General features: G+C 35.5%; 2 protein-coding genes across 2 annotated transcripts; one reads left to right on the top strand and one right to left on the bottom strand.

Moving 5' to 3' along the window:
- Positions 1 to 2,002: 2,002 nt before the first annotated feature.
- On the bottom strand, positions 2,003 to 2,635 carry LOC110109082 (protein PLANT CADMIUM RESISTANCE 4-like). Its single transcript, XM_028692073.1, has 3 exons — positions 2,293 to 2,635; positions 2,132 to 2,203; positions 2,003 to 2,007 (listed from the first exon to the last, which is right to left on the bottom strand). The coding sequence occupies exons 1-3, from the start codon at positions 2,576 to 2,578 to the stop codon at positions 2,003 to 2,005; spliced, it is 363 nt and encodes a 120-aa protein (XP_028547906.1). The 5' UTR covers positions 2,579 to 2,635.
- Positions 2,636 to 15,098: 12,463 nt separating this feature from the next.
- Positions 15,099 to 23,791, top strand: LOC110109084 (putative esterase YitV). Its single transcript, XM_020839986.2, has 13 exons — positions 15,099 to 15,306; positions 15,393 to 15,469; positions 15,556 to 15,636; positions 17,362 to 17,490; positions 17,572 to 17,658; positions 17,826 to 17,879; positions 17,969 to 18,059; positions 18,145 to 18,215; positions 18,426 to 18,495; positions 18,890 to 18,942; positions 19,065 to 19,158; positions 23,105 to 23,202; positions 23,457 to 23,791. Exons 1-13 carry the CDS (start codon positions 15,117 to 15,119, stop codon positions 23,553 to 23,555), a joined length of 1,194 nt encoding a protein of 397 aa, XP_020695645.1. The 5' UTR covers positions 15,099 to 15,116; the 3' UTR covers positions 23,556 to 23,791.
- The last annotated feature ends 457 nt before the right edge of the window (positions 23,792 to 24,248 follow it).

Raw genomic sequence — 24,248 nt, 5'->3', positions numbered from 1 at the left:
CTTCTCTGCACCTAATCCACCTTTCTCTAATCTAACAACATACAAATAACTTATCGGATCACTTTGCACCTATCTCTTGAGTGCCACTATAAACAAGTCAAGCGCCTCCTTCGCTATGTCAAATAGGTTTCATGTTCATGAACATTTTGTATTAGACTCTCTAAATAAACGAATCAAACTCAAGAGAAGATTTTGGCAATGTTTTATTTAATATTGTACAGATTTCCTGCATTTCCACATGTCATTATCTGTGCAACTATTTGCTTACAATTGGTAAATTTAAAGTAGCAAAATTTTATTTGTTTTATAGTAGGCCCAATGTCAATGCTTTATGGTGCTGAATGTTGGCCATTAAAAGAGATGCATAATACTAAGTTAAAGTGTTGCAAAGATGAGGATGCTCAGGTGGATGAGTGGCTTTATCTTTAGAGATAGGATACGAAATGAGCATATACATGAAAAGGTTGGAGTAGCTCCAGTGGAAGATAAGATTAAAGAGAGTTGCCTTAGATGGTTTGGTCACATAAAACGGCGGCCTTCTGATGATCCGATTAGGAAAGTAGAGTTATTAGATTTGACTTATGTTAATAAATGTAGAGGTAGACCTTAAAAGACTTGGTTAGGAAATATTAGAAATGATCATTCTTTATTAGATGTAAACGAAAATTTGACTTTTAACATGACACAATGAAGAAAAATGATTCATGTAGTGAACTCCACGTAGTGGGACAAAGGTTTGATGTTGTTGTTGTTGTATAGTAGGCCCAAAGTTGACCCCACTGATTAAAGAACCATTTGAAGTCTAATGAATTGCATCTTTTTTCTTAAACCTGCTTCCACTACTACATCACGTTGTTCAAGCGTTGAAGTTGCGATTCTTAAGAAAGGTGTAAACTGTTCTTGGCCAGTTTTGTTGACCGTGAAGCTCACCACCTACTTCTCTATCTTATTGAAAATCGCAAACATAAAGCATTTTACTGTACTGTAATGCTTAATGCTACACAAAAATGACAATGGAGTTCCAAAACATCCGATCCTTGCAGATCTAAAAGAAGCAAATATATTTCATCATACTGAATCAAGCCAAATTTTATTGAAGATGAATAAAAACATGAATTAAACCAAATATTCAGACTGAAACAATTAAATTAAGTATCTCTGTATTCCAATACAGGATTTGAGTCTTTTGTGCAGGAAATTTAGGCTTCGTTTGGGACGGCTTTTTTACTGCTTTCTAAAACGGAGTTTTAGTACAAAATTTTTTATTTTTGTACTAAAACTCCGTTTTAGAAAGCAATAAAAAAGTCGTCCCAAATGAAGCCTTAAAAGTGTAACACTGGTGTCGTTCAAATACTCATCATCTGGCTCTTTGGTGGTATGGTAAGTGTTTCTTCGTGCTGCTTCGCAAGATAACCCATCCAACCTAAACAAAATAAGAAGGAAAAAATTATATTTTACAAAACAATAAATTTATTAGATTCTGCAGTTATCAATGAACATTAATTTTCAACTCTATTTATAAATTCAAAATCTTTTCGCAAAAAAACAGTCTTTCGATCGACAAGCAATGGAAAAAAAAGTTAAAGAATTTGATAGTTTTGCTTTGCCTTCATTAGTTTTGTTTGTGAAAATGAAATTATTACATTTGGGGATTCTGAAAGATCAAAACCTCTTATTGACTTGGAATTATTTACATCAATCAAATAACGAATCAATTAACTTAATCATTTCTAAAATGTTTTATAAATCCACAAGCAACCAAATGTCTCCACAAAAAAAAAAGGAATAAATAATTGGTTATGGTAGTTACCAAGAGCAGGGTCAATTCCTCTTCTTTTAAGCTCTCTGAATTCTTGGCATAAAGAACAGAAAGGACAAAAGAAATGTAGAATACAGTCCTCAGCTGGAGCCTGGACCAAGCTATACTTTTTCCTCAATTTTTTTCTGTAGATTGAAGCCACAATCCAACAACTACAGAGAGCAGGAACCAGAAGCATGTACATCAAACTTCCCAAAGTGCAACCTTCCATTAAAATTAATGAAGATATTAGGAAGAGAAAATGCATTGCATCAATGAAATATTGTTGTTTATAAAAAGGAATGCAAATAATAAAATTTGTATTTTTCTTACTGGTTTGGCCCTCGTCGACAATTTCAGCAATATGGCCAAAGGTTACACAGGGGCATAAGGCTGTCATGGTGGCTGCAGCAAAAGAAGATTGATCAGATTATCCATGACATACAACATCAAAGTGTACTCAATATTTTATTTACAGTTTTAAAAATCATTACCATTTGTTCCATCCAATCCACAATCATAGATTGTGGACGTCCAAGGTCGTCCGATCTGTGCCATCCTCTGCCGCCTCCCCGGCGGCGAGGGCAGCTGCATCTTTGGTTGAAAAGAATCAGAAGAGTTAGCCACTGGGTTCACAGTGGCCTCAGGTGGATGATGACTATTTGAAGGGAAAGGAACTGGTTGTGGAGTTTCACGCTGCAAGCTATGGAAATTTTGCTCTTGGCCATCAGATTCCGGGCTGGTCGGCCAACTATCAACGCCATGCCTGTGACTCTCCATTTCTGTAGAAAGTGATGAATCTTTCTTACTTTTCAGCTTTTAAAACATGGAAAAGAAGACCTTAATGTGATGAATATATCTTGTAAGTATTGCCGGCCGTATAGAAAGTTTTCTTGTGCTTATCGACAAGTTATTTGGAGTTCGGTGATTAATAGAGTTCAGGAAATAATTTTTCTTTGCTGGAGTCGCTTTCAATATGTCAAGACTTCTACTTGTTCCGAAAATTTGAAAGAAAACGGCCAAGACATCTGTTGGTTCATAGATAATACAAAGTAGCAAATATTTCAAATAGACATAAAATGTTATTCTAGATAAAATTTTACAGAATCAAATAAAAGAAATGATTTTGGATAGAAGATTGAAGGCTTATGAACCCAAAAAGCCTCATATATTTATATTTTTTCATATATATGTATATATAATTATATATAACTTCTTTAATCATAGAAAATTTTAAGATAAGAATTAGTAGTTTTAATAATAAGAAAAAAGATTTAATAGCCAAAAAAGGATTATCTACATTTTTTACTTTTGGATGGAAATTTGGATCATAATTTTGACTTTTCAAAATATAATAAGTTATACAACTTATTTATAAAAGCTAATATTGTCCTATTTGGTTCAAATATTTCATCATTACTATATTAAGAAATAAGATTGATGGATCATTATGCCAAGTTTTCTAAGAGCATGGATTATCTCACAGATATAATATTCATCCATATACTAAAATCAACCAAAATGATTATGACCTATATGATTGTGGCATCTTTAGTCAATGGATCATCTATCATGAGGAAGTTCTTTCAGTCAAGCAAGAGAGGAGAATTTCCGTGACATTTGCGACCAGAATGAGAATTGCTGGCTCGGCGAATGGAACTGACGGACGTGCGAAATCGGGAGGAAGGAGATCGGCTGTAACGTGGAGCGGATGGTGTGCGCTGATGTGAGCGGGGCTTCAGGCGGCTGGTCAGGCCGGAGGTGGAGGTAGGCTGGGATCCTCCGGCTGGGAGGTCAGGAGCGTCGGGCTGCCAGTGTCACAGGCCAAGAAGGCTAGACGTCAAGTTCTTGCGTGAAGACCTTGGGAAGCGGGAGGTCTGCGTGCATGATACATGCGCAGGAGTTTTGCGTTGGCAAACGCTGCAATGGCTTGGAGCACGGGAGCCTTGTTCTGAGCGGGCCAGAGCGGTTGGTACCGGAGGCAGATCGTGCGAGTGAAGTCGGACTCTGTACAGAAGACGTATTGAGGTCGGATAGCTGATCGAGTTGGTGCTGCACCAGTGTAAAACGAGATTCAATTCTTGATGTGGTGTGCGTGCTATTCGGTCAGGCTCACATCTTTAAAGAAGATATCAGATCTTCTTTGAGGTGGAGTCTTAGATTCAGGTGGAGTCCGGAAGACAGCTGCAGAGGCGGAGAGAGAGACTCTTGATCTTGAATTCGATCAAGGTGGAGAATTATAGGAGCATGTTGAAGCATCAAGAACCTCGTGGATGCAAGATGGTCGGAACTTGGGATTGGCGGGTGGATCGTGCGAAGTCGCATGTAGGAGTGTGCACGGGTTTCCAGGGCGATCTGTTGGATTGCAATAAGTTCGAGTTCTTGTGACGAGTGGTTCTTTGGTTTTTGTAAAACTAAATCAAGGTGGAGATTGTTATGAGTTGTTTTAGTTTTAGGCTTTTTTGCTCATGCATGTTATCACACTTTGGTAATGCTCTATAAATAGAGGCCTTGGGTTGATGTAAGAGTTGGAGAAAAATCTAGTCAAGCTAATTTGTATTTCCTCCCAAATTGCTGTCTCCCTCTCCTTCCCTCTCTCTCTCTCAAGAACATCTTCCAAGATCCTAACAATATATACATCATGGGAGATAGCCTCAGAAATCTCAACCTCCATAGTAGAAGTAGCAATCAAATTCTTATAGAATTCCTCCAAGATATAACTAAATCAACAAACATAAAGATATATCCATAGGTTAATTTATGGGAATCAAAATAGCCAGCAAAGTTAGAGTCAACGTAGCTAGTCACTTCCAAACTATCAATCTACCTATAAATAAGCATGTATTTCTTGGTACATTGAAGGTACCTCAACATCTTCTTTGCATCTTTCATGTGCTATTTACTTGGATTATTCTAATATCTTCCTATATCCCAACTACAAATGTTATGTCAAGTCTTATGTAAACTTATGCATACATCAAGCTACTACCAACAACTAAAACATATATAATGTTTCTCATTTCCTCCATCTCGAAGTCATTTTTTGAGCATTGATTTAAACTAAATTTGTCGCCCTCGCTAATGGGAGCTATGTTTGGTAAATAATCTTTCATTCTAAGGGGTTGTTTGATTTCATGAAAAAGGAATGCAATGTAAAATAAATATGGTGTGAAAGGAATACAATGCAAAATGAATACTTTTGAGTAGTTTGAATGAGTGTAAAAGGAATGTATGAGATTTTTATTTTTATTTAGTTTGAAGTAAAATGAATGCAATGTAAATTACAAAAATGATAATGGTCGTAGGTTAACTTGGCAACAATGTGGCCAACGGTGATGGTAATTCGGTAGTATGTGGTTGGTAGTGGTGGCTGGTGGTGTCTGGCGGCGGTTAGCCGTTGGCGATGGTGGTCGCTGGTGGGTTGCTGGGAGGTGGTGGGTGGCGGTTGACCGATGACAACAAGTGGTGGCCAGCGGTGGCTGCAAACAGTTGAACTCTATCTCTCAGTATCTTAATGCCGATAAGAAAATAAACCTTTGTCATAAAGCTTTGTCTTTGGTTGCAAATAAAATATTAATCTCTGTAAGACCGGCAATTAACCAATTTATCGAAACTATTTATAAATCGAACCATTGTAGCTGGAAGAAAATTTAAATTGACAATGTAAATTTATGACAAAAATCAATCAATAAAAGAATTAACATCAAAATTTAACAATTAGATAATATTAAATAATTATGAAAAATTAGCCCGACAAAATACCTGAATGAATTAAGACACACGGCACTCCGAATCGAAGCCATTGCATACATGATTACTTGCCGTAGGTTTGTTCAGTTAATTTATAAAAAATAAATCCGGTTTAATTTCTCAGCTTACTTATGTATTTTCTTTAATTTGGGAGTGCAGGCAGCATTGATTAAAAATATATATTATAATATTATGATATTAAAATAAAAAATTTTATTCAAAATTTTTTTTATAAAAACTAGAATATATTTAAACAAAATAAAAAGATAACATAAAAAATTTAAAGTAAATTTTAAACGTACCCCTTTTAATATGATATCAGTTTGAATCAATAAAATTTTATTATGTTCTATAAATTTTATTCGTGTAGTATCGCACTTACTCTTTATCATATTTTAAAAAGATATACTATAAATTATTAGAAATAAATTTTTATTAGAAAAATGAGACACATTAAGAGAAAATGACTCATATAACCGACCCCGCATAATAAGTTAAGAGAGATTATTATGTGTGGAGTCGGGACAAGAGAACTGTCAGATTTTTATGAGTGTACACAGTAAAAGCACAGTTGCTGTGAACACTCACAAAAACTGGATGTAGCATCGGTCCAGACCACACATAATAATCTCTCGTAATAAAAAGATTTCGATTGGGATGACTTTTTTACTGTTTCTTAAAACAACTTGTTAATACAAAAGTTTAAAAAAATAACAAAAAAAGTCGTCTCAAATGAAGTCAAAGATCGATTGTGATTATTATTTTAGCTGTTTAGTTAAGAAATCTAACAATTTATGAGAATAGGTAATACCCCGAAGGGGTTGTAAAGAACATTTATTACAGAGAAAAGAGATTTTGTCCTCTATCCCAACAATATGAAGGGATTTATCATAGAATACAATAAAGAACAAAACTCACATAAAAAAGCATAACGAAAAGATTAAAAAAAAAACTTCATGCATGGTAATTTTAAGGAGTGCATTAGCCCATGGATTTAAGTGAGTATAAATATGTATGTAGATGTGTGCCTTAATTATATTTGTGTGTTGAACATGTTGAGTTGCTTTAGGTCGATTCGAGAGAATAAAAATGATTGCTCAAGTTCAACTCGATTCAATAAATCAATCTATTATATTAGATTTTGATCGAATCGATGGGGTAATCCAAAGTAATCAAAATACACCCGAAAACTTTAGATCAACCAGGTTGAGCTAGGCAAAGTAAACTTACTTAGGCCTAAGCCAAAGCTAGAAATACACTTGGGTTGTGCCAGCTTTAGGTGTCTGACTGTTGTGCCTAAATCTGACTATTTATTGGGCTGGTTCAAATTCTGTTGAGCAAATCCCTTCATTATAGATTTTTTTTAATGAGATTTACAATTAGACATTCAAGATCGGTACACAACTCAACTTGATCTGTTGCTTGAGAGATTTGGCTACTAACTAAGAGGTCTTGGGTTCGAATCTAGCATGTTAGTGTGTGTGAGTTTGCCTTAATTGGCCATATGAAAATAAAATAAAAAAGGTATTATGGACCGATTGTGAATTTCAATAAATTTCCTAAACCATGCCCTAATTCATATTTCATCCTCTATGATTTTCCTACACCTCGCTCTTCAACCACGAATGGCATCTGAATTGTCACAGACTCAATCTCTGCAAGAAGCTTTGCAAATTGCAAGGCCATATATTTTCTTAGGAGATGCAGATTTTTGCCAAACAAGATGCTATTGCGGTTCTAGATGTGTGACTTAATTATATTTGTGTGTTGAACATGTTGAGTTGTTTTAGGTTCATTCGAGATAGAAAAGCAAACACAAATAAAAGCAATTTCATTATTCTCTTTATTGGCATGCACCACTGGTGTGAGGGTCGATTGGTTTCTTACATATAGAAAATACAATTAGATTATAGTACTTCAATTCACTGCCGTCCAACTACAATCCACCATCACCTAACTATGATGTTCTGACCACCTCCTCAAATTACAATCATTTAATCATTATTATTTGGCGACACCAATGACAATTGACTTCATCACTATTTTTGCAAACAATGTCATTGCAAGTCATTGCCTCTAACATTGATGCACATTGGTGATATCAACTTTAACTCCTGATATCAATAACATGATTTGTACTGAACTTATTCATCTCTTATCTCCCCTCTAGGGAGAACAACCAAACAAAAAATAAACGATTTCTTAAAAATATCACCCACGTTACAAGGCTATTCTAACTTCACAACAAAATGCATTCTATATGTTGTATGTCTATTGTATTTTATCACACACTCCACAAATATAGAAAATGACATTATTTGTAATCGACCATAAATACTAGTGGAATCATTTAAATTGGGCAAATGTCCATGTTTTTTCTCTTTTTTAGATTTTCCACATAAAAAAAAAAGATCTCTTACAACTCTTATTCAAAATATGTGTGTGTTGGATCTCCATACAATTTTAAGATGTTAGACTCTCTCTCTACCATTATAAATATTCTAGTACGTAATAGTTTGGCCTATTTGTAGGAAACGAATCTTGGCTGATGAATTAGCGCTCGTTACAACTTAAAAAAGTCATTCACATCAACATTCTGAGAATATTTGTAGTAGGACAACCCTTCAGTAATAATGTCGAAAGACAACATACCATGTAAGGTTCTAATCATAAAACACCCTTCTTTTATTCATTATTGCATCAATTTCATAGAAAACAAATCAAGATTGGGGGCAACCTTGGCTATAACATCGAAGGGATATTCATGTCAATATCAGACATGATTGTAGTGAAATTCTTAAATACAATATTTCTGTACAATTCAAGAAAATCTTGCTAACAACTATTTTTTTCTTAAAACTTCTACCAAATATAAGTAATGTTTTAAGGAAGTCTAAAGCGAATATCGAACTCTACATATAGTTACAAATATGATTTATACTTCTTGGGCAAGGTCACAATCATGACCTCGAAAGGGCAGTAATGATTTAAAGACAAACAATTATTCACCTCTACTTTGGAATCCACATGACATTCACCTCCTCCCAATCAAAGTACAATTAATCTCAAGTGAATTTAATCCGACCTCTTCCACAAAGGTTAACGTCATATACTTAAAATATTTCTATGTTGGCCAACTGTGTAGAAGAAGGTGATGGGCGATGGCGACCGCGAACGACAATGACAAGTCATTATGGTATATTTAGAAATCTCCAAAATCTAATAATTTTCAAAAATATCAAAATTACACTAGATGACATATTTCAAACACATCAAAATTTTATTATGGATTTCTTTTGCTTTGAATAAAGTACAAATATTTTTAAAATCCCGGTATATTTAATACTTTACACAACTTTCATTTCAGACCACATAGCTCCTTAAGTATGGATGACCGCAAATCATTTTGCATTTCAATAGAAATATTTCTTTCAATCACCCAATAATAAAAAAATGCTCAATGCTCACATTTTTTACTTTTTTTTTTACTTCCTCAAAGCCCAAATCAACCAAGCTAACAGCAACATCTGACGTCAAATCCGCAATAAAAAAAACTGGTTTTAGAAAACGAATGGCAAACAATCATGGCTTCATGATCATCACGATCCTTTTTAATTGAAAAGAATGAGTAAAATCAACTATGAAAGGAAGAAAAAACAGCAGAGTACTGTCAATTACAACTGTAGAGCCTGTGAAATTCAAATGCTGTCAAGTTTAGCCAATTGTCTGAATAAAATGGCTTATAAAACAAACAGCTAGCACGCTCTATCTTTAACCACTATATCAGCAAAATAAAATACCACTGTTTCTTATGATTTAGGGTTACAAAGCAATAAACACCACATGAACGGCTGTGACATTCAAATGAAATTAAAAATTATTTCCATAATTCCTATGAGATGAAAAGCCAAAGCTTGTATTGGATAGTAGAGATATTTTATTTGACCTTTCAGCATCCACAAATGAAGGAAAAGAAATTTCAAATGGCAAATAGCTTTCCTTGCATATCAAAAAGAAAGATCCTTCTTGTTTCATGCTTTTAAAAAAGCTTAAAGACTTCGTTTGGGACGACTTTTTGTTGATTCTTAAAATAGTTTTTTAGTACAAAAGTTAAATTTTTTATACTCTAAAGCTGTTTTCAGAAACAGTAAAAAGGTTGTCTCAAATGAAGCATAAGATTTTGTTTGGGACGGTTTCTTAATGCTTCTTGAGGCAGCTTTCTAGTACGAAAGATAATTTTTTGGAACTATAAAGCTACTTCAATAAGCAAAAAGAAAGCCGTCTTAGGCTTCGTTCAGGATAGTTTAAAACAAATTATACTAAAAAACTATTTCATAAAGCACAACTTTCTTAATGCTTTATGAAGAAGCTCTCTTGAACAAAAAAATTTTGAATGAAAAATTTTTCAAAATTTTTGAATTAAAAAAACTATCTCAAATAAAACTTAATGCGCACAATATAGTCAATAGCTTGATTAAAACTACTGCATTAAAGAAATTGGAATTATACAGAGTCACCAAAACAGTTTTGACGCAATTAATCAGAGAACTTTTCCTTGATTAAAAGTTAGAGGTTTATAATTGCATTGAATCCTTACATGGTTACATACATTAACTAAAGAGCCACAACCAAGCCAAATCCAAGAATACATGTAAAAGAATTGCTCAAGTTTCTATTCATCATTTCAGTTTACCATTCAATTTGAGGTTGAAAGGGTGATGTAAACTCAAGTTAGTTTCCATAAAGTTTTGCATTGTCTTCCAAAATAGTTGAGAAATTCAACATCATGATTAGAAGAGAGAGAGAGAGCGAGAGTCCACGAAAATAAATTGCATTCCCGAAGATCAATTTAGAGGCATATGAAGCACCGGTACGTAGATTTGAAACAAGAAATAAAATAGGTCATCTTTGAGAATGTATCGACTATCATAAAGATAGAATCATAATCATGTGCATTCCTAAGTAGTCATAATGCAAAGTTAAAACTTATATCATATACCAAGGCTCTTTAATAACAATCAAAAGGAGCATACAATTCAGTACTATACTTACAATTTTGCTCAATAAAAGGGTTCTATAATGGTCAACAACTCTAGCAACACTGTGCTTGACAGAGGGCACATAAAATCGACATCTCTAAGATATTGATAGTCTTATCATGGCGAACATTTGAATCTACTCCACCAATAGACAATTTTCTTGTAAGAAACTCATGAAAAAATTGTGTGAAAGTCAGTGCATGAAAAGATAGCCACTTTTAATCGCTTGAAACTAGGAAAAGTAATATGCATTGTTTTTAACAATAATTAAATAATTACATGTGAGAAGACAAATGAATGTTCTTGTAAAAACTCAATATAATTTGAATAATGAAAACTAAACTTCTTTTGTGATTGGATAAATTGTAAGCTTGCTGGTTAAAAAAAAAAGTAAAATTTTTGTCCAGTGAAACTAATGATGCAAAAATTTGAATAGAATATAATAACTCTATCGAAAGTGGAATAGTGTCTGTCATGCATCAAATTGTTTTTCATTGAAATAAGTCATAAAATGACCTTCTTGGATGAGAATACTATCATTGTATGCTCCAAAGGTATTTCAGGTGCCTTTGAAAACTGTCGTGTATGTGTCAGGTTTTAGATTTTGTTGATCCGCAAGATATCTGACCAAATGTAAATGCCTATATTTTGAGCAAGTGTCGCATGTGATTTCACTCTAGATAAAGGAGCGGGAGCAGGGAGGCCATTTGGAGCAGCCTGGTGGGGTGGCACGAGCGGATGCCATGATAGCGGCCGTTGGAGGCATGAATCCTATTCTTGATTTAAAAAAAATAGATCTTTTGAGGTGGAGTCTCCATGTCAGAATTCAGACATATTGGTGGCCAATGTCAATCAAATTTGGTGTGTTGAAGTAGTGGATAAAATGATGCATTACCAAGAGCCTCAGGGCGACAGGTTGGTCGCGAACTCGAGATTAAATGGGCAGCTCATGCAAAGCCGCAGGTTGGAAAAGGGCAAACTGAAGTGTGCATGATGCTTAAGCACGGATATGATGAACATGAGCTGAAGCTACATAAGGCACGAGTATGCATATCACAGGAGGAACAATGAGGGACGCATGCACGTGTGGTTTAGAACATGCGGGAGCGTGAGCTAGAGCTGCAGATTGGAATATACTAAGCTAGTTGAACGTGAACGAGATTGGGCTTGACTCAACATATTTGCTCGTGGAGTTAGTGTAGAGAGCCGGTCATATCGCAACAAGTGCACAAGTGATTCTTTGATCATAAAATTGGACCTAGGTGGAGATTCTTATATATTGGTTCAGTTTTAGATTAGGTTGATCCTCATGACATCTCACCAAATGTAAATGCCTATATATAAGCATTGTAAGGGTAACCCCTTGTAAGCTTCAAGATGATTAAATAAAGGGAATTCATGTTATCCATCTCTCCCTCTCCTCCCTTTTCCCTGTCATTCTCTCTCTCATCCAAGAATCCTTTTCCTCATTCAAGAATTATTAACAAGTGATATCAGATCTTGTTGGAAGAAAATGAAATACTGTGCAGGGCTCTAAGTCGGAGCCTATGCCAGAGTTCGAACACGCGGTTGGTATCACGAGTGTGGGAGGAAGGGGGTATAGATAGGGGTGGCGTGCTTGAAAGGGTCGACATTGTGAAAGCACAACTCGTAAAAGAATCAGGACATGTGGTTGTGGATCACATGCGTGCAAGTGTTCGATCGGAGAGGCCTGGTGCTGTGATTGAGAGCGCGCAGAGCATGTGTAGTTTTATTAGATCATTTTCCACTACATCTCAACATAGCTCATCATCTAGATCAATATTTTTTAGGGGTGATGTTCAATGATTAGCCATGTTGTAGACAATAGTTTGCAAAATGACCCTTTTATTGCATTGGAAGCATGTATTATTACTTGAAGTACTTTTGGTTGCTAATATTTTTTCTAAACTACTAGGTGGATGGGGAGGCCTAAGGATTGATTTGGATTGAGTCCATGCAAGAGTGTCAAGTGGATTAATCCAATATTATGATGTTGATATCTTTCAATCACTAAAGCTCAACAAAGAGCTTCTTCTAAAGTTTTAAGATTTTAAAGGTTCACTTTCCTCTTAATTCTACTTGCAAATAATTGATGTATGTAATCATCACAACTATAAGAATCACTAAAGCTTGGTTAATGAGCTTCTTCTAAAGTTTTGAGATAAGAAATGTTCACTTTACTCTTGATTCTAGTTGCAACCATTTATGTATTTAGTAATCACAACTATAGGTTACTCTGATGAATTGCATCACATGACCAAAATTTTGAAATAATCAAAGTGCTAAGTTATGATATAGACATGTACATATTTTTCACTTATGTGGTACATCATTTCAACCTAAGCAATACTTATGGATTCACCTAAGCAATTAATTTCACTTTAAACATATCACTAGAATCATTTGGTCAATCCAATTATCATCAACTTCGCAAAATGAATCCATTTATGATATGACATTTCATGCATTTCATAGAAAATTTGTAAACAAAAAAACCAATTCAAAATGCATTGGGATCATGTATGTCATCAAATGTAAAATTATTTACCTTAATCCTTTGGAAGTTGCTATTATAATTATCTTCATGAAAATATTCATTACAACAACAACAACAACATCAAGCCTTTTATCCCACTACGTGGGGTCAGCTATATGAATCCTTTTTCTCCATTTTGTCCTATTAAAAGTCAAACTCTCGTTTAAATCTAATAAAGAAAGGTCATTCCTAATATTTTCTAACCAAGTCTTTTTAGGTCTACCCCTACCTTTCTTAACATAAGTCAAATCTAATACCTCTACTCTCCTAGTCGGGTCATCGGAAGGCCGCCGTTTTATGTGACCAAACCATCTAAGGCGACTCTCTCTAATCTTATCTTCTACTGGAGCTACTCCAACCTTTTCACGTATATGCTTTATGGTGCCGAATGTTGGCCATTAAAAAAGAAGCATAATACTAAGTTAAGTGTGGCAGAGATGAGGATGCTCATTGAAAATATTCATTGTGATGCATATTTCATTGTCCTTATTGATGGCGAGGTTGATGCTTATGAACTAAGGCTTGGTGAAATCTCCTTCATTAATGTGATGTAAATGGCAACATCTAGGGCTTTCTTTGGGAGAAGATCAACATAAGTATTATTATTCTGTTCTACCCTTTGTTCAAATTTACTTGTAATTCATTATTCTATTCTTTCTTGTACCAAGAGAAATGATCTCATGGTTAATGGTATTATCCGTCTTCATGTAATGAAGTTTACTAACTATTGTTGGATAAAACTATATGTTACCAATATGATTAGTTATTGTTGATATTAAAATTTATTGTAAAATAGTCCTAATTTGCAAGCATCTTATTCAAAATATAGATAAAAAAGTTATTAAAAATACACTAAAATTTTATTTGGGACAACTTTCTTACTGCTTCATAAAATATTATTTTAGTATAAAAATTATTTACTTTTCATATTTAAAATATTTAAAATAATATATAAAATACTTAAACAATTTTATTTGTTTTTGTATGAAAATTTTTAATCTTTATTTTCCCCCTCTATCTCTCCCTCTTTTCTCTCTCTCTCTCTCTCTCAAGCTCTTTCTCTCTCCCTCTACTCTGCCACCTTTTTCTCTCTCTTAAGCTAAACACTTGAAAATATTTGGTACATTCAGTATGTGTCAAACCATTTGGCGTATTCTGAATGCGTCAATTATTTTTTGTTAATTGGTTTCTTTCTATATTTTTTAATAAGTGTGTTTCTCTTGTTAATTTTTGTGATTAACATGATCCTTCATAAAATAAAACTTATTTTTACTTGGGTTGTGAACCTCTCACACAAATTTGGGCTTCATTTAAGATAACTTTTTGATTAATTTATGAACACCTTACGCACATTTTTGTTAAAGAATTTTATGCTAAAAATCTATTTCATAAGTTGCCTTCTAATGTAAAATTAAAATTTTGTATTAAAAATTTATTTTAAAAAGTAATATGAAAGCCATCAAGCCATCAAAATGAAGCCCTAATCTACGAGTAATTATTACGTCCGGACACTGAAGGCGTCCTGAGATCAATAACCATGCGCCACGTCACCTGAAGCTCGGTACCGAGCACTTAGTATTGCTCGGTATACGTCCGAATTTCTGATTTTTTATCCGGACGTAATAATTTTCCCTAATCTACAAATAAGAATTCCCATAAGATAAGTATGAGCACAAACTCCAGACTACATGTGCAATTAATTGTCATTTCTGAAATTACACAAAAAAATTCAAATATTTAATTCAATAAAATAAAATAAAATAAAACTATAGAACGCCAAAAGTTACTCTGGACAACCGAAGCATCCAATTAAAAGACGGACGGATACGGATCTCTCCCGGATCCAATTAACGGTAACTCCACCGTATTCGTTTGGCACTTTGGCCCCGCGCCTTCGTTCAGATAATAATAAATAAATAAATAAATTTTTATTTTCCCATATTTACACTCTCGCCCGAGCCTTCGCAGCAAAATGGATCTCCGCTGCACTCGGGCCCCACACCTCCTCCGTGTCGCTGGCTTTAAATACGAGCAAGGTCGAGCTGTCGGTGAAAGCCGAAGTGGTCGTCGCCATCGCCGGAGAATGGAAGAAGTCGACCCCTTGAAGCTCCGCTCGGACTTCCTTCAAGTCCTCCTCAGCCGCCGTCGGCCACCTCCAGACGGCATGAGCTCTGTTTTGCACATTTTAAGCGATTTTATATTGTTTATTTTTCATGGATTTATTAATCTTTTTGTTGATTTTTTGTAGTTCCGGTCGCCGTCGAGATCGGGAAGCCGGTGAAGAATCCCATGTATCAGGGGAATACTCGTCTTGGTTCCAGGGAGGTAAGTGCCTGTAACCTAAATATTGGGAAAATATGAACTCTTTGATTGCTTTTATATTGTTTTGGGTGCTGGGGTGATTTTAATAGGTTATGGAATCTTGTCCTAAGGAAGACATTGAGGGCCTCAAGGATGTTTTTCTTGAAGAAAACATATATTTGATAACTGAGGTGAGTTTTTGTTCGATATTCAATGTTGGATTATTCTAGTTTCTTTAAGTTTGACTAATTTATTAGACTGGTGATTGAGAGGCGTAGCTGTAGATTACTGACTGATTGTTGATTCTAATGTAAGTTTATTAGCTAGAGAAATGTTCTCTAATTTAGTTGGAAATTTTAAAGATGACATGTAATGGTTTCTTGTGTTTTTCTTACTGGAAATAAGTGGACAATTTTCAATATTTTCCTTTGATCTTAAATGGATCATTATTCACTGTTCAATGTTGTTTTAAGCTCCACCTTGTTTTGTTTGCATATGGCATAGACTCTGCGGTGGGGGCTTAAATTGACCATTCTAAAGATACATAAGCTTGGAAAAAATTTCCTGTTAAAAATTTTAATATAAAAAGATAAATTTATGTGATGGAAACTTATTTAAAGTGATAATGGAATCATCAATTGTGATATTTGATATCATAAACCTATTATAATATCATTTTTATGCATAAAATAATTAATAATGGAATCATCAATTTTTAAAATACCTTTTAAAAAATAGAATGGCACAGAGAAAAAAAAAATTGTTAGTTTTATGTGGAATCTGATTATGTAGATCAATCATTTTGTACTGTTGACTCAAACCTCCATTTTGTCGATCGAGTTTGCTGGGGTTTGCAAGAGGTAGCACTCCCCCTAACCCTTCAAAAAAAAAAAAAAAAAAAAAAAAAAAAAAAAATCAATACAAGCGCCGCACTGCGCCGCAATGCTCCAGGCTTGGGATGTAGACAGATATTGAAGTGTTAAGAAACTACAAATCCTGGCGTTGTAGCACGATGACGCTACAAAATGGACTCAGAGATAGAGAGTGGAGCGCTACGATGCACCAAACCTCAAAGTTGGGTTGAGTAGTTATTTTTCACTCTTTTTTCTTATTTCACTTGAAGGGTTGCATCCTTTGGTGTGTTGAAAAGTATATCCTTATGTGTTCTGAGTGTAGAATGAAGAGAGATAGAGAGAGTATGAGAGAAGAGATCTATACAATTTCTCCCAATTTTTCATAGAGGAATTATTGGTATGGTATGGCTATGTTCTTTTTTCCCAATTTCGGGGTTTTTCACGTTAAACACTGATGTTTTCTTTTCTTGTTTATTTTGTTGCGTGGTTTACTTCCCAACATTAATGATATTGGGCTTAGCCAATTGGGGCATTGAACCCCAGCGCCTCCTCTATAGATCTGCCTATGCATAAATTTATGAATGCTTATTTTGATAATGCATGTTATTATGGCTATCAAGCATCAATGGCATCAGTCCACAGTTCCTTGCTTCTGCTATAATTATTTGACTCTATACATGGTATTTCTAGTCCTATACATAGATTGTTTCTTAGATATCATTTGGTTTCTTGAAGATATAAAAGTATGTTTTAGAAGGCGATGGTTTCGCTTTCAGTCAGTTTGTTTGTGTAAATGAAAACATCACATTTTAGGCCCAGGCTTTAAAATATATATTTATTTCTAATTAGATCTCTAGAAAATTCATTGTTTTTCAGAACTTCTTCCTAACTTAAAGCCAACACATAGGCCCTCAGCAAGGAGTATTCCGTTTTTCATGTAGTGATCAAATGTTGTGGGATTAGGTGGAATTAGGTGGATTCCATAGCTATGAGATTATATTGCATAGAAATACAAATGATAAGCTTCCTTGCAGTAATTTGTGGGGTGGTGTTTTTCTAAAGGAAGGTGAGCAAGGCCGATTACCAGTCTTGATCTTGAGCATGAACAAAAGTGATCAGAAAAAGAGACCAGCTATTGTGTTTATACATAGCTCCTACAAATGTAAAGAATGGTTGCGCCCTTTGCTTGAGGTAGCTCTGGCTTTGCATCTGTAGGCTATTTAGTTACTCGGAAAATTGTGATAGGTTACTTGAGAGATTTTGTATACACAGGCATATGCTTCGCGGGGATATATTGCTGTTGCCATTGATTCCCGCTACCATGGTGAGAGAGCAAGCAGCACAACAACATATCAAGAAGTAACTAAACAGTTTGCATTACTTTTTTCCTCTAGAACATATAGAACATTGGATCTAGTAATCAAAAAGTTTATTTTTAACTGATAAATCTGTATAATGCATTTTGTTTTTTTTTTTCATTTGATTGTTTCATTATAAGCTTACCTTAAATGTCAGCTCTGTAACAGGCTCTAATTTCATCCTGGAAAAATGGAGACACTATGCCTTTCATATTTGATACAGTAATCACATACCCTTTTACTTTTTTAGTGCTTTGGAGTTCATTTAAATCAATGGCTTTCCAACCTGTGCAATACTTTGGTTCTGGCAGGTATGGGACTTGATAAAGTTGGCAGATTACCTTGTGCAACGAGAGGATGTTGATCCTTGTAGGATTGGAATTACTGGAGAATCCCTTGGAGGTTTGGTGGATCTTTCTTGGAATATATAAAGTTTAAATGGGTTGGAATCTGATTTTGAAACTTGTATTAAACTTGATTAATTTAGGTATGCATGCTTGGTTTGCTGCTGCAGCTGACCATCGCTATTCTGTTGTTGTCCCTATAATTGGTGTTCAGGTTTGCTGATCAAAATTTGCTGCTTCTGCTCGTTTAAGGTTTCGTTTGGGATGGCTTTTTTTTTTTACTTCTTAAAGCAGCTTTCTAGTACAAAATTTTTACTAGAAAACTATTTTAAGAAGCAGAAAGAAAGTCGTCCCAAATGAAGCTAAGTGTTGATTATGTGTTGGTCACAAGCTTATTCACATCTACTCAATTGTATCCTTCTAGGGATTTCAATGGGCTATGGACAATGATAAATGGCAAGCTCGGGTTGATAGCATCAAACCTGTCTTTGAAGGTTGCATTACAAAGTATATATTGCATGTTTGCCTGCTGCCATACTAGTGGTTGGCTTGATTCGGAACTTACATATTAGGAAACTTTACTATGCTTGAACATAGTAATCAACTAATCATATTACCTTTGATTGCATAAATGAAAGTAGCTATTTTTCATTATCACGAGTCTTCGCTGCATTTCATTCTAAGTCTATGTGATTTTTAATTTTTTGGGATTTTTTAGCATTTTTAAGATAAAGTTGCACACCTTTCACCAATCAATGTCGCCAGTCAGTTCTATGTGATTTTAATAGCATTATTGGCATTTGTAGTTTATGTTATTTTTATTGTTGCCTGGTGTTCTTCACTCTGGTTTTATTCGAGGAGTAAAATTTTCCCTATTTCCTCATGCAGAAGCAAGGATTGATTTAGGCAAGAGTGTTATTGATAAAGAGGTGGTAGAAAAGGTTAGACTTTATAATCATAATCTCCTGTTTATTTTGCGCATTAAAATATGATCAATGTCAAAGCATATCTTGATGGCATTACTGTTTGTTCATGAGTATCTGCTATTCTTTGTTATTATCAGGTGTGGGACAGAATTGCTCCAGGCCTAGCTTCACAATTTGATTCCCCCGATACAATTCCTGCTATCGCTCCACGTCCTCAGCTTATTATACACGGTATTTACATTATTCTAATTCAAAATAGATGGGGAGATAAAATGTTCTAAGTTAATTAGATTGATCTATATAAAACCCATTTAACGTCACAATAATACTCCACAATTAAATGAGCTTATATATGTCTTTTGATCATTCTTATTTCTTCATATGCTTGATGATTAGTTAAATTATTATAAAATTTGATAAAACTTAATCTTTAAGCATTTTTACATGTTTCCAAAAAGAATAAAAAAAGAACTTGGATTTGAATACGGTATAAGATGGTGGAGTTAAAAGTAGAAATATAAAGGAATGGTTAGTCCACTCAATAAATTAGTGATTCTATGATCTTTAGATGCAGGATCGAAACCATCTCTGCTCCTTAATATTATTAAAACTAGTGCCATGCATAATTTCATGACTTTTTAAAATCATTGATTACCAATTAAGCACATCCAAAAAATTTCTTAAGCATTGTTTCTGAGTCATGAGAATATAATTAAGATTTCAAAATGAAAAGGCTTTCAAATGGGTTAGGATTAAATGCAGGGATTTTTACATACATAATATCTAAAACTATTGAAAATACATATCTAACACCTAAACATTAATATTTACTTATCTACCACTCCGTTATTCATGCCGTCCCATCCCGTCGCTCTCAACAACCACCTTCACTGTAGTTCCCTCCGGCGGCGGCATCCAGCTCACGACTGGTGTCGTGTCTCCGCACGTCGTTAAAAGGAGGCGAGAGCGTTCGGCCTCCCTTCCTCTCCCGATCTTTCTCGCTCGCTCTCTCTCGCTCGATCGACGACTTTCCTTTCTTGTGGGATCGGAAGTTACGATAGCTTGATCGGGACCAATAACTGGAGCTCGCCGGCTGTGAAAGAACTTTCTCCCTTTCGTGCTTCTTCATCCGGCTCCCTCTTGGTTGCTCGACTCTGCTCTTCCGACGACATTCCCTTCCTAAGGGATCGGAAGCTACGACATTAGATCGGAAGCTACGACATTATATTATATAAAATTTTCATCTTCACGGAGAGAGAGATGAAAGGGAAATCTTTAACCTCCAAATGGTTTTGAGATTGGGGAGCCGTTACATATACAATGAGCAAGCGAAGAATCCGCCCTTTCAGCCAGGTTTGGCTAATCATAAAGCATCAATCATACGGCAATCCAGAGTTCGTCGATCATCCGCTCGTTCTCAGCTCGGGCATCGGAAACCCCTGTCGTATAATGCATCCAATGATCTCGCAAGTGCTCAAATTACTGCGGCAGCGAGTTCACGATCGTGTGCACGAGCGACGGATTCACGGCGAGCACGGCCGGATCGAGGCCGAATGCAGCTGTGGTGATAGGGTTTGGTTAATGTTGATTGGTTCGGCTCCTCTGTAATTACATTGCTCCGACCAACTCCCAAACCTCTTCTCTGTCTGTGCCGACCCCAAGCCGAGATTAAAGAGTGAGCATATGAGATATTTCATTTAATTAAATTATTAATTTTAAAGAGATTATTTTAAGTTAAAATGAGAAATTATTAAATATGTCAATATTATAAATTAATGATGATTAAATTAAAATTCATATATAACTAATTAGAGAGAAATATGATATAAGTTAAAATAACCTTATGAAATTATATATTATTATAGGTACTATATTGAAGTCAGAGCAAGGACAATAAAAACAAGCAATACGAATCAAGGTGAGTATGCATGATTTTATCTAATTCTTTTTACATTAATTTTTTATTTTATTTTAGTCTCTTTCAATGTATTAGATATAGTTTTAATAAATAAAAATTTAATCTACAGTCCGACCGTCTGTTCCTGTCTGATTAATTCAAGCTTCTGGGCTAGGTCGTGACAAAGAGAAGGGAGAGAGTGGTTTTGGAGGAAAATTAATCTAAAGCTTTATTCAATTCTCCACATCAAACACATACAAGTTACCCCTACTTATAGTAAAATAATTAGAGGGGCAAAATATTAAAATCTAAACTTGAACACTTAAATCTAGATCAAATATTAACAATCTCCACATTGACCTAGATTTATAATGTCTAAATAGAAAAAAATTGAACAAGAGATCTCGTTGATTCCCGGTATGGACCTAGAGCTGCTTCCATCAAGAACTACATCCAAGAAATGGCCCGCCTACTTGCACCTAGGCATCCTTGGCCTCCAATATGCCTGTCTAACACGCTGTTTCAACCTGAGGCTCCACCTGCTTACGATCACGACCTCGAAGCCCGCAGAGCGGTTCGTGTGCCCTGTACAGTGTCCACACCTACGCAATGCGTACCTGTGCCATACACGCCTCTTGTGATTTGGACTTTCAGCATCCAACCTGATTTGGTTTTGCCCCTTTTCACCACAAACCCGTTTGTGCTTTGACCAACATCCCAGATCTCCTTTCCACCAATCAACTCTTGTCTTCTTTCTCTCTACCACTCCAAACCCTTGATTATTCCACCCCGCCCTCATGATCTCCCATGTGAACAACACCTGCACGACCCTACAAAGCTCGCATCGAAAACCCGTCCGAAATCCCTGCAGCCCCGACCACGCCAGATCCCCCATGAACTGCACCTAGCCCAGCCTCATGGTCCAACTCCAGCCTCATCTCTTGACCCACGTGCCTATGCGCCCACATATGTAGCCTCCCGCGACCCGACTCCATCCGCCTGCCTTCTACTTGTTTGCACTCATGGAACCTGTGCCATCCGCGACCTTGCCTGTGCACCTTGACGCTCCCTGCTTGAGCGACTCGACCCTGCGCTACACAGGCCTCCAACCTGACTCCGCCGTCCACGTGTGACTCAAACCTCCACCCTACTGGTTCGCGTTCTTGCGAGCTTTTGCCCGCCCCTGATCCCACGGCCTCGCGTGCCGCCACCCGCGCGGCCCTCACGAGCCCGCACGCTTCCTACCACCAGCCTGCCACCCTGACCGATCCGACCCGATCTAGGTAGCATTCACACGCAATGCCTGCCCGTGCGTCCGCCAAGCCAACGCGTGTTCGCTCGTGCCGATCTTCTTTATTGTGGCACTACCAACTCCCGTCGGTCTCTGCCTGAGACCTTTTCGATTGCCTCATCTCTCTTTCTTGACTACAAGAACACCTTCCTCTTCCTCCACCTCTACCTAGCTCTGATACCAGTTTGTTGAGATTTCTTGGGGATGAAGGAATTTTTCTTGATATTTATTGGATGAGAGGGAGAGGGAGAGAAGGGAGAGTGGGGTTTTGGAGAAAAACTAATCTAAAGTTTTATTCAATTTTTCCCATCAAACACATATAAGTCACGCCTACTTATAGAAAAATAATTAGAGGGGTAAAATAATAAATTTCTAAACTTAAACACTTAAATCTAGATCAAATATCAGCAATTTTGTTTTGTGAAATACATAGACAAAAATTGACTTTTAATAGTGCTTCCATATGATTTCTAATAATCTTTTTTTCATATACTCAATAAATGCATAAATTATTATAAAAGTTGATGAAATTTAGTCCACATATTCCTTCAAATCACAATTATCATTGTGATCTTGAGTTTAAAGATTATGTGAAATGACAGATGCAAAAATAAACATAGGAGGATGATAGTCATGATCCTCTTAAGTTGAGAAAAGTTGAACAGTATCCAGAAATAAACATAGATCCAACTATTAGTTGGGAGTATATAGGCCAGTTGTCAAACTAATTTTCAACTCAAAGACTTAGGGTCCTTGGAAAAGGGCCAGATATTTCTACATCAATATATCTTTATTATTCAATGTAGGACTAAACTGAAAGCCACACGTGCGATGAACTATACATGTAAATACATGGATTCCATAAACAAACTATTTTAACTGTCTCCCCTTCTATTTGGCCATCAAGTATATTATTTGACTTGAATAACTACATGGAGAAGAAGCCTTCTATCTCTGCCTTTCACAAATGTTATTTCTTTTAAAACCAGGTGGTGAAGATCCTCGCTGTCCTCTGGCTGGTTTGCATATTCCGATATCTAGAGCAGAAGAGGCTTACAAGAAGGCCGGCTGCCCTGAGAACTTCAAGGTATGATGGACCATCTTCAATTTATTAACACAACTAGGTACTTTTTTCTCTCTCATTTGATTTCCTGATCATTTCTAAATTGTAGCTTTTCTATCATGCTTATCATTTTAATTTCCTAACGGCTATTTATCTGTACAACTTCAGTAGTTTTTATTCAAAATTGTTGTAACTTTGTTAAGCAGGTGGATTCTTATATGAAGTTCTAGCATTTTTGTTCCATTCACTTATTCGCAGTTAATAATACTGTTGTGCAGTTTATAACTGAAAGTGGAATTGGGCATCAAATGACAGCATCAATGGTGAAGGCAGCAAGCGATTGGTTCGACAGGTTCCTCAAACCAATACATTATTGAATCTTAAGGCACGAAATATATATATTTCTATCTGCTTCTCCAATCAAAATTTCAGGGTATCGATTATGAATTTAAACTAAAGAGGTAACTGTTGAGTATGTCTTTACAGGAAAATGAATGTTTGCTATTCGGGCTCGTAACAATTTGATATCAAAGAGTTTTTATTGTTACAATCAAGACTACATCATCAATTAATTTTGCTTCAGTTCTCTAAATTATTGGTAACTTTCTTGCAATTGTTATTGTGTGGTTAAGCTATTAAGCATTTAAGCGGGTCAAACTGTTGAGTTGATGAAAAATATGAACTTCTGTAAGCAGGTGTGAACTGAAGAAGATTTTGTAAGATCTCAAGTCTTTTTTGACTTTTGTGGGCATGTTATTGATAGACCGGCTGATTTGATTGGGAGAGAATTAGAAAGTTTCTTAATTGAGAGGGAACTATTTAGGAAGACTCTTAATCAAAGGGAAATTGTTTAGGAATTTTTTAATTATAATTTGAAAGGAATTATTTAAGGCAAGAGATCTAATTTGAATTCAAAATCTAAGAGGAAATTAATTAGGGAAGAGGAGGAGGAATTAAGGGGGATTATTTAGGACATTTTTAATTATAATTAGGAGGGAATTAATTAGGGAAATAAATCTAATTTGAATTTAAATTTGAGAGAGAATTATTTAGGAAAAGGGGGCTGATTT

Source organism: Dendrobium catenatum, unplaced genomic scaffold, assembly GCF_001605985.2.
Source record: "Dendrobium catenatum unplaced genomic scaffold, ASM160598v2 original_scaffold_117410, whole genome shotgun sequence".
Taxonomy (NCBI): Eukaryota; Viridiplantae; Streptophyta; class Magnoliopsida; order Asparagales; family Orchidaceae; genus Dendrobium; species Dendrobium catenatum.
This window is presented reverse-complemented; position numbering and strand designations above follow the sequence as displayed.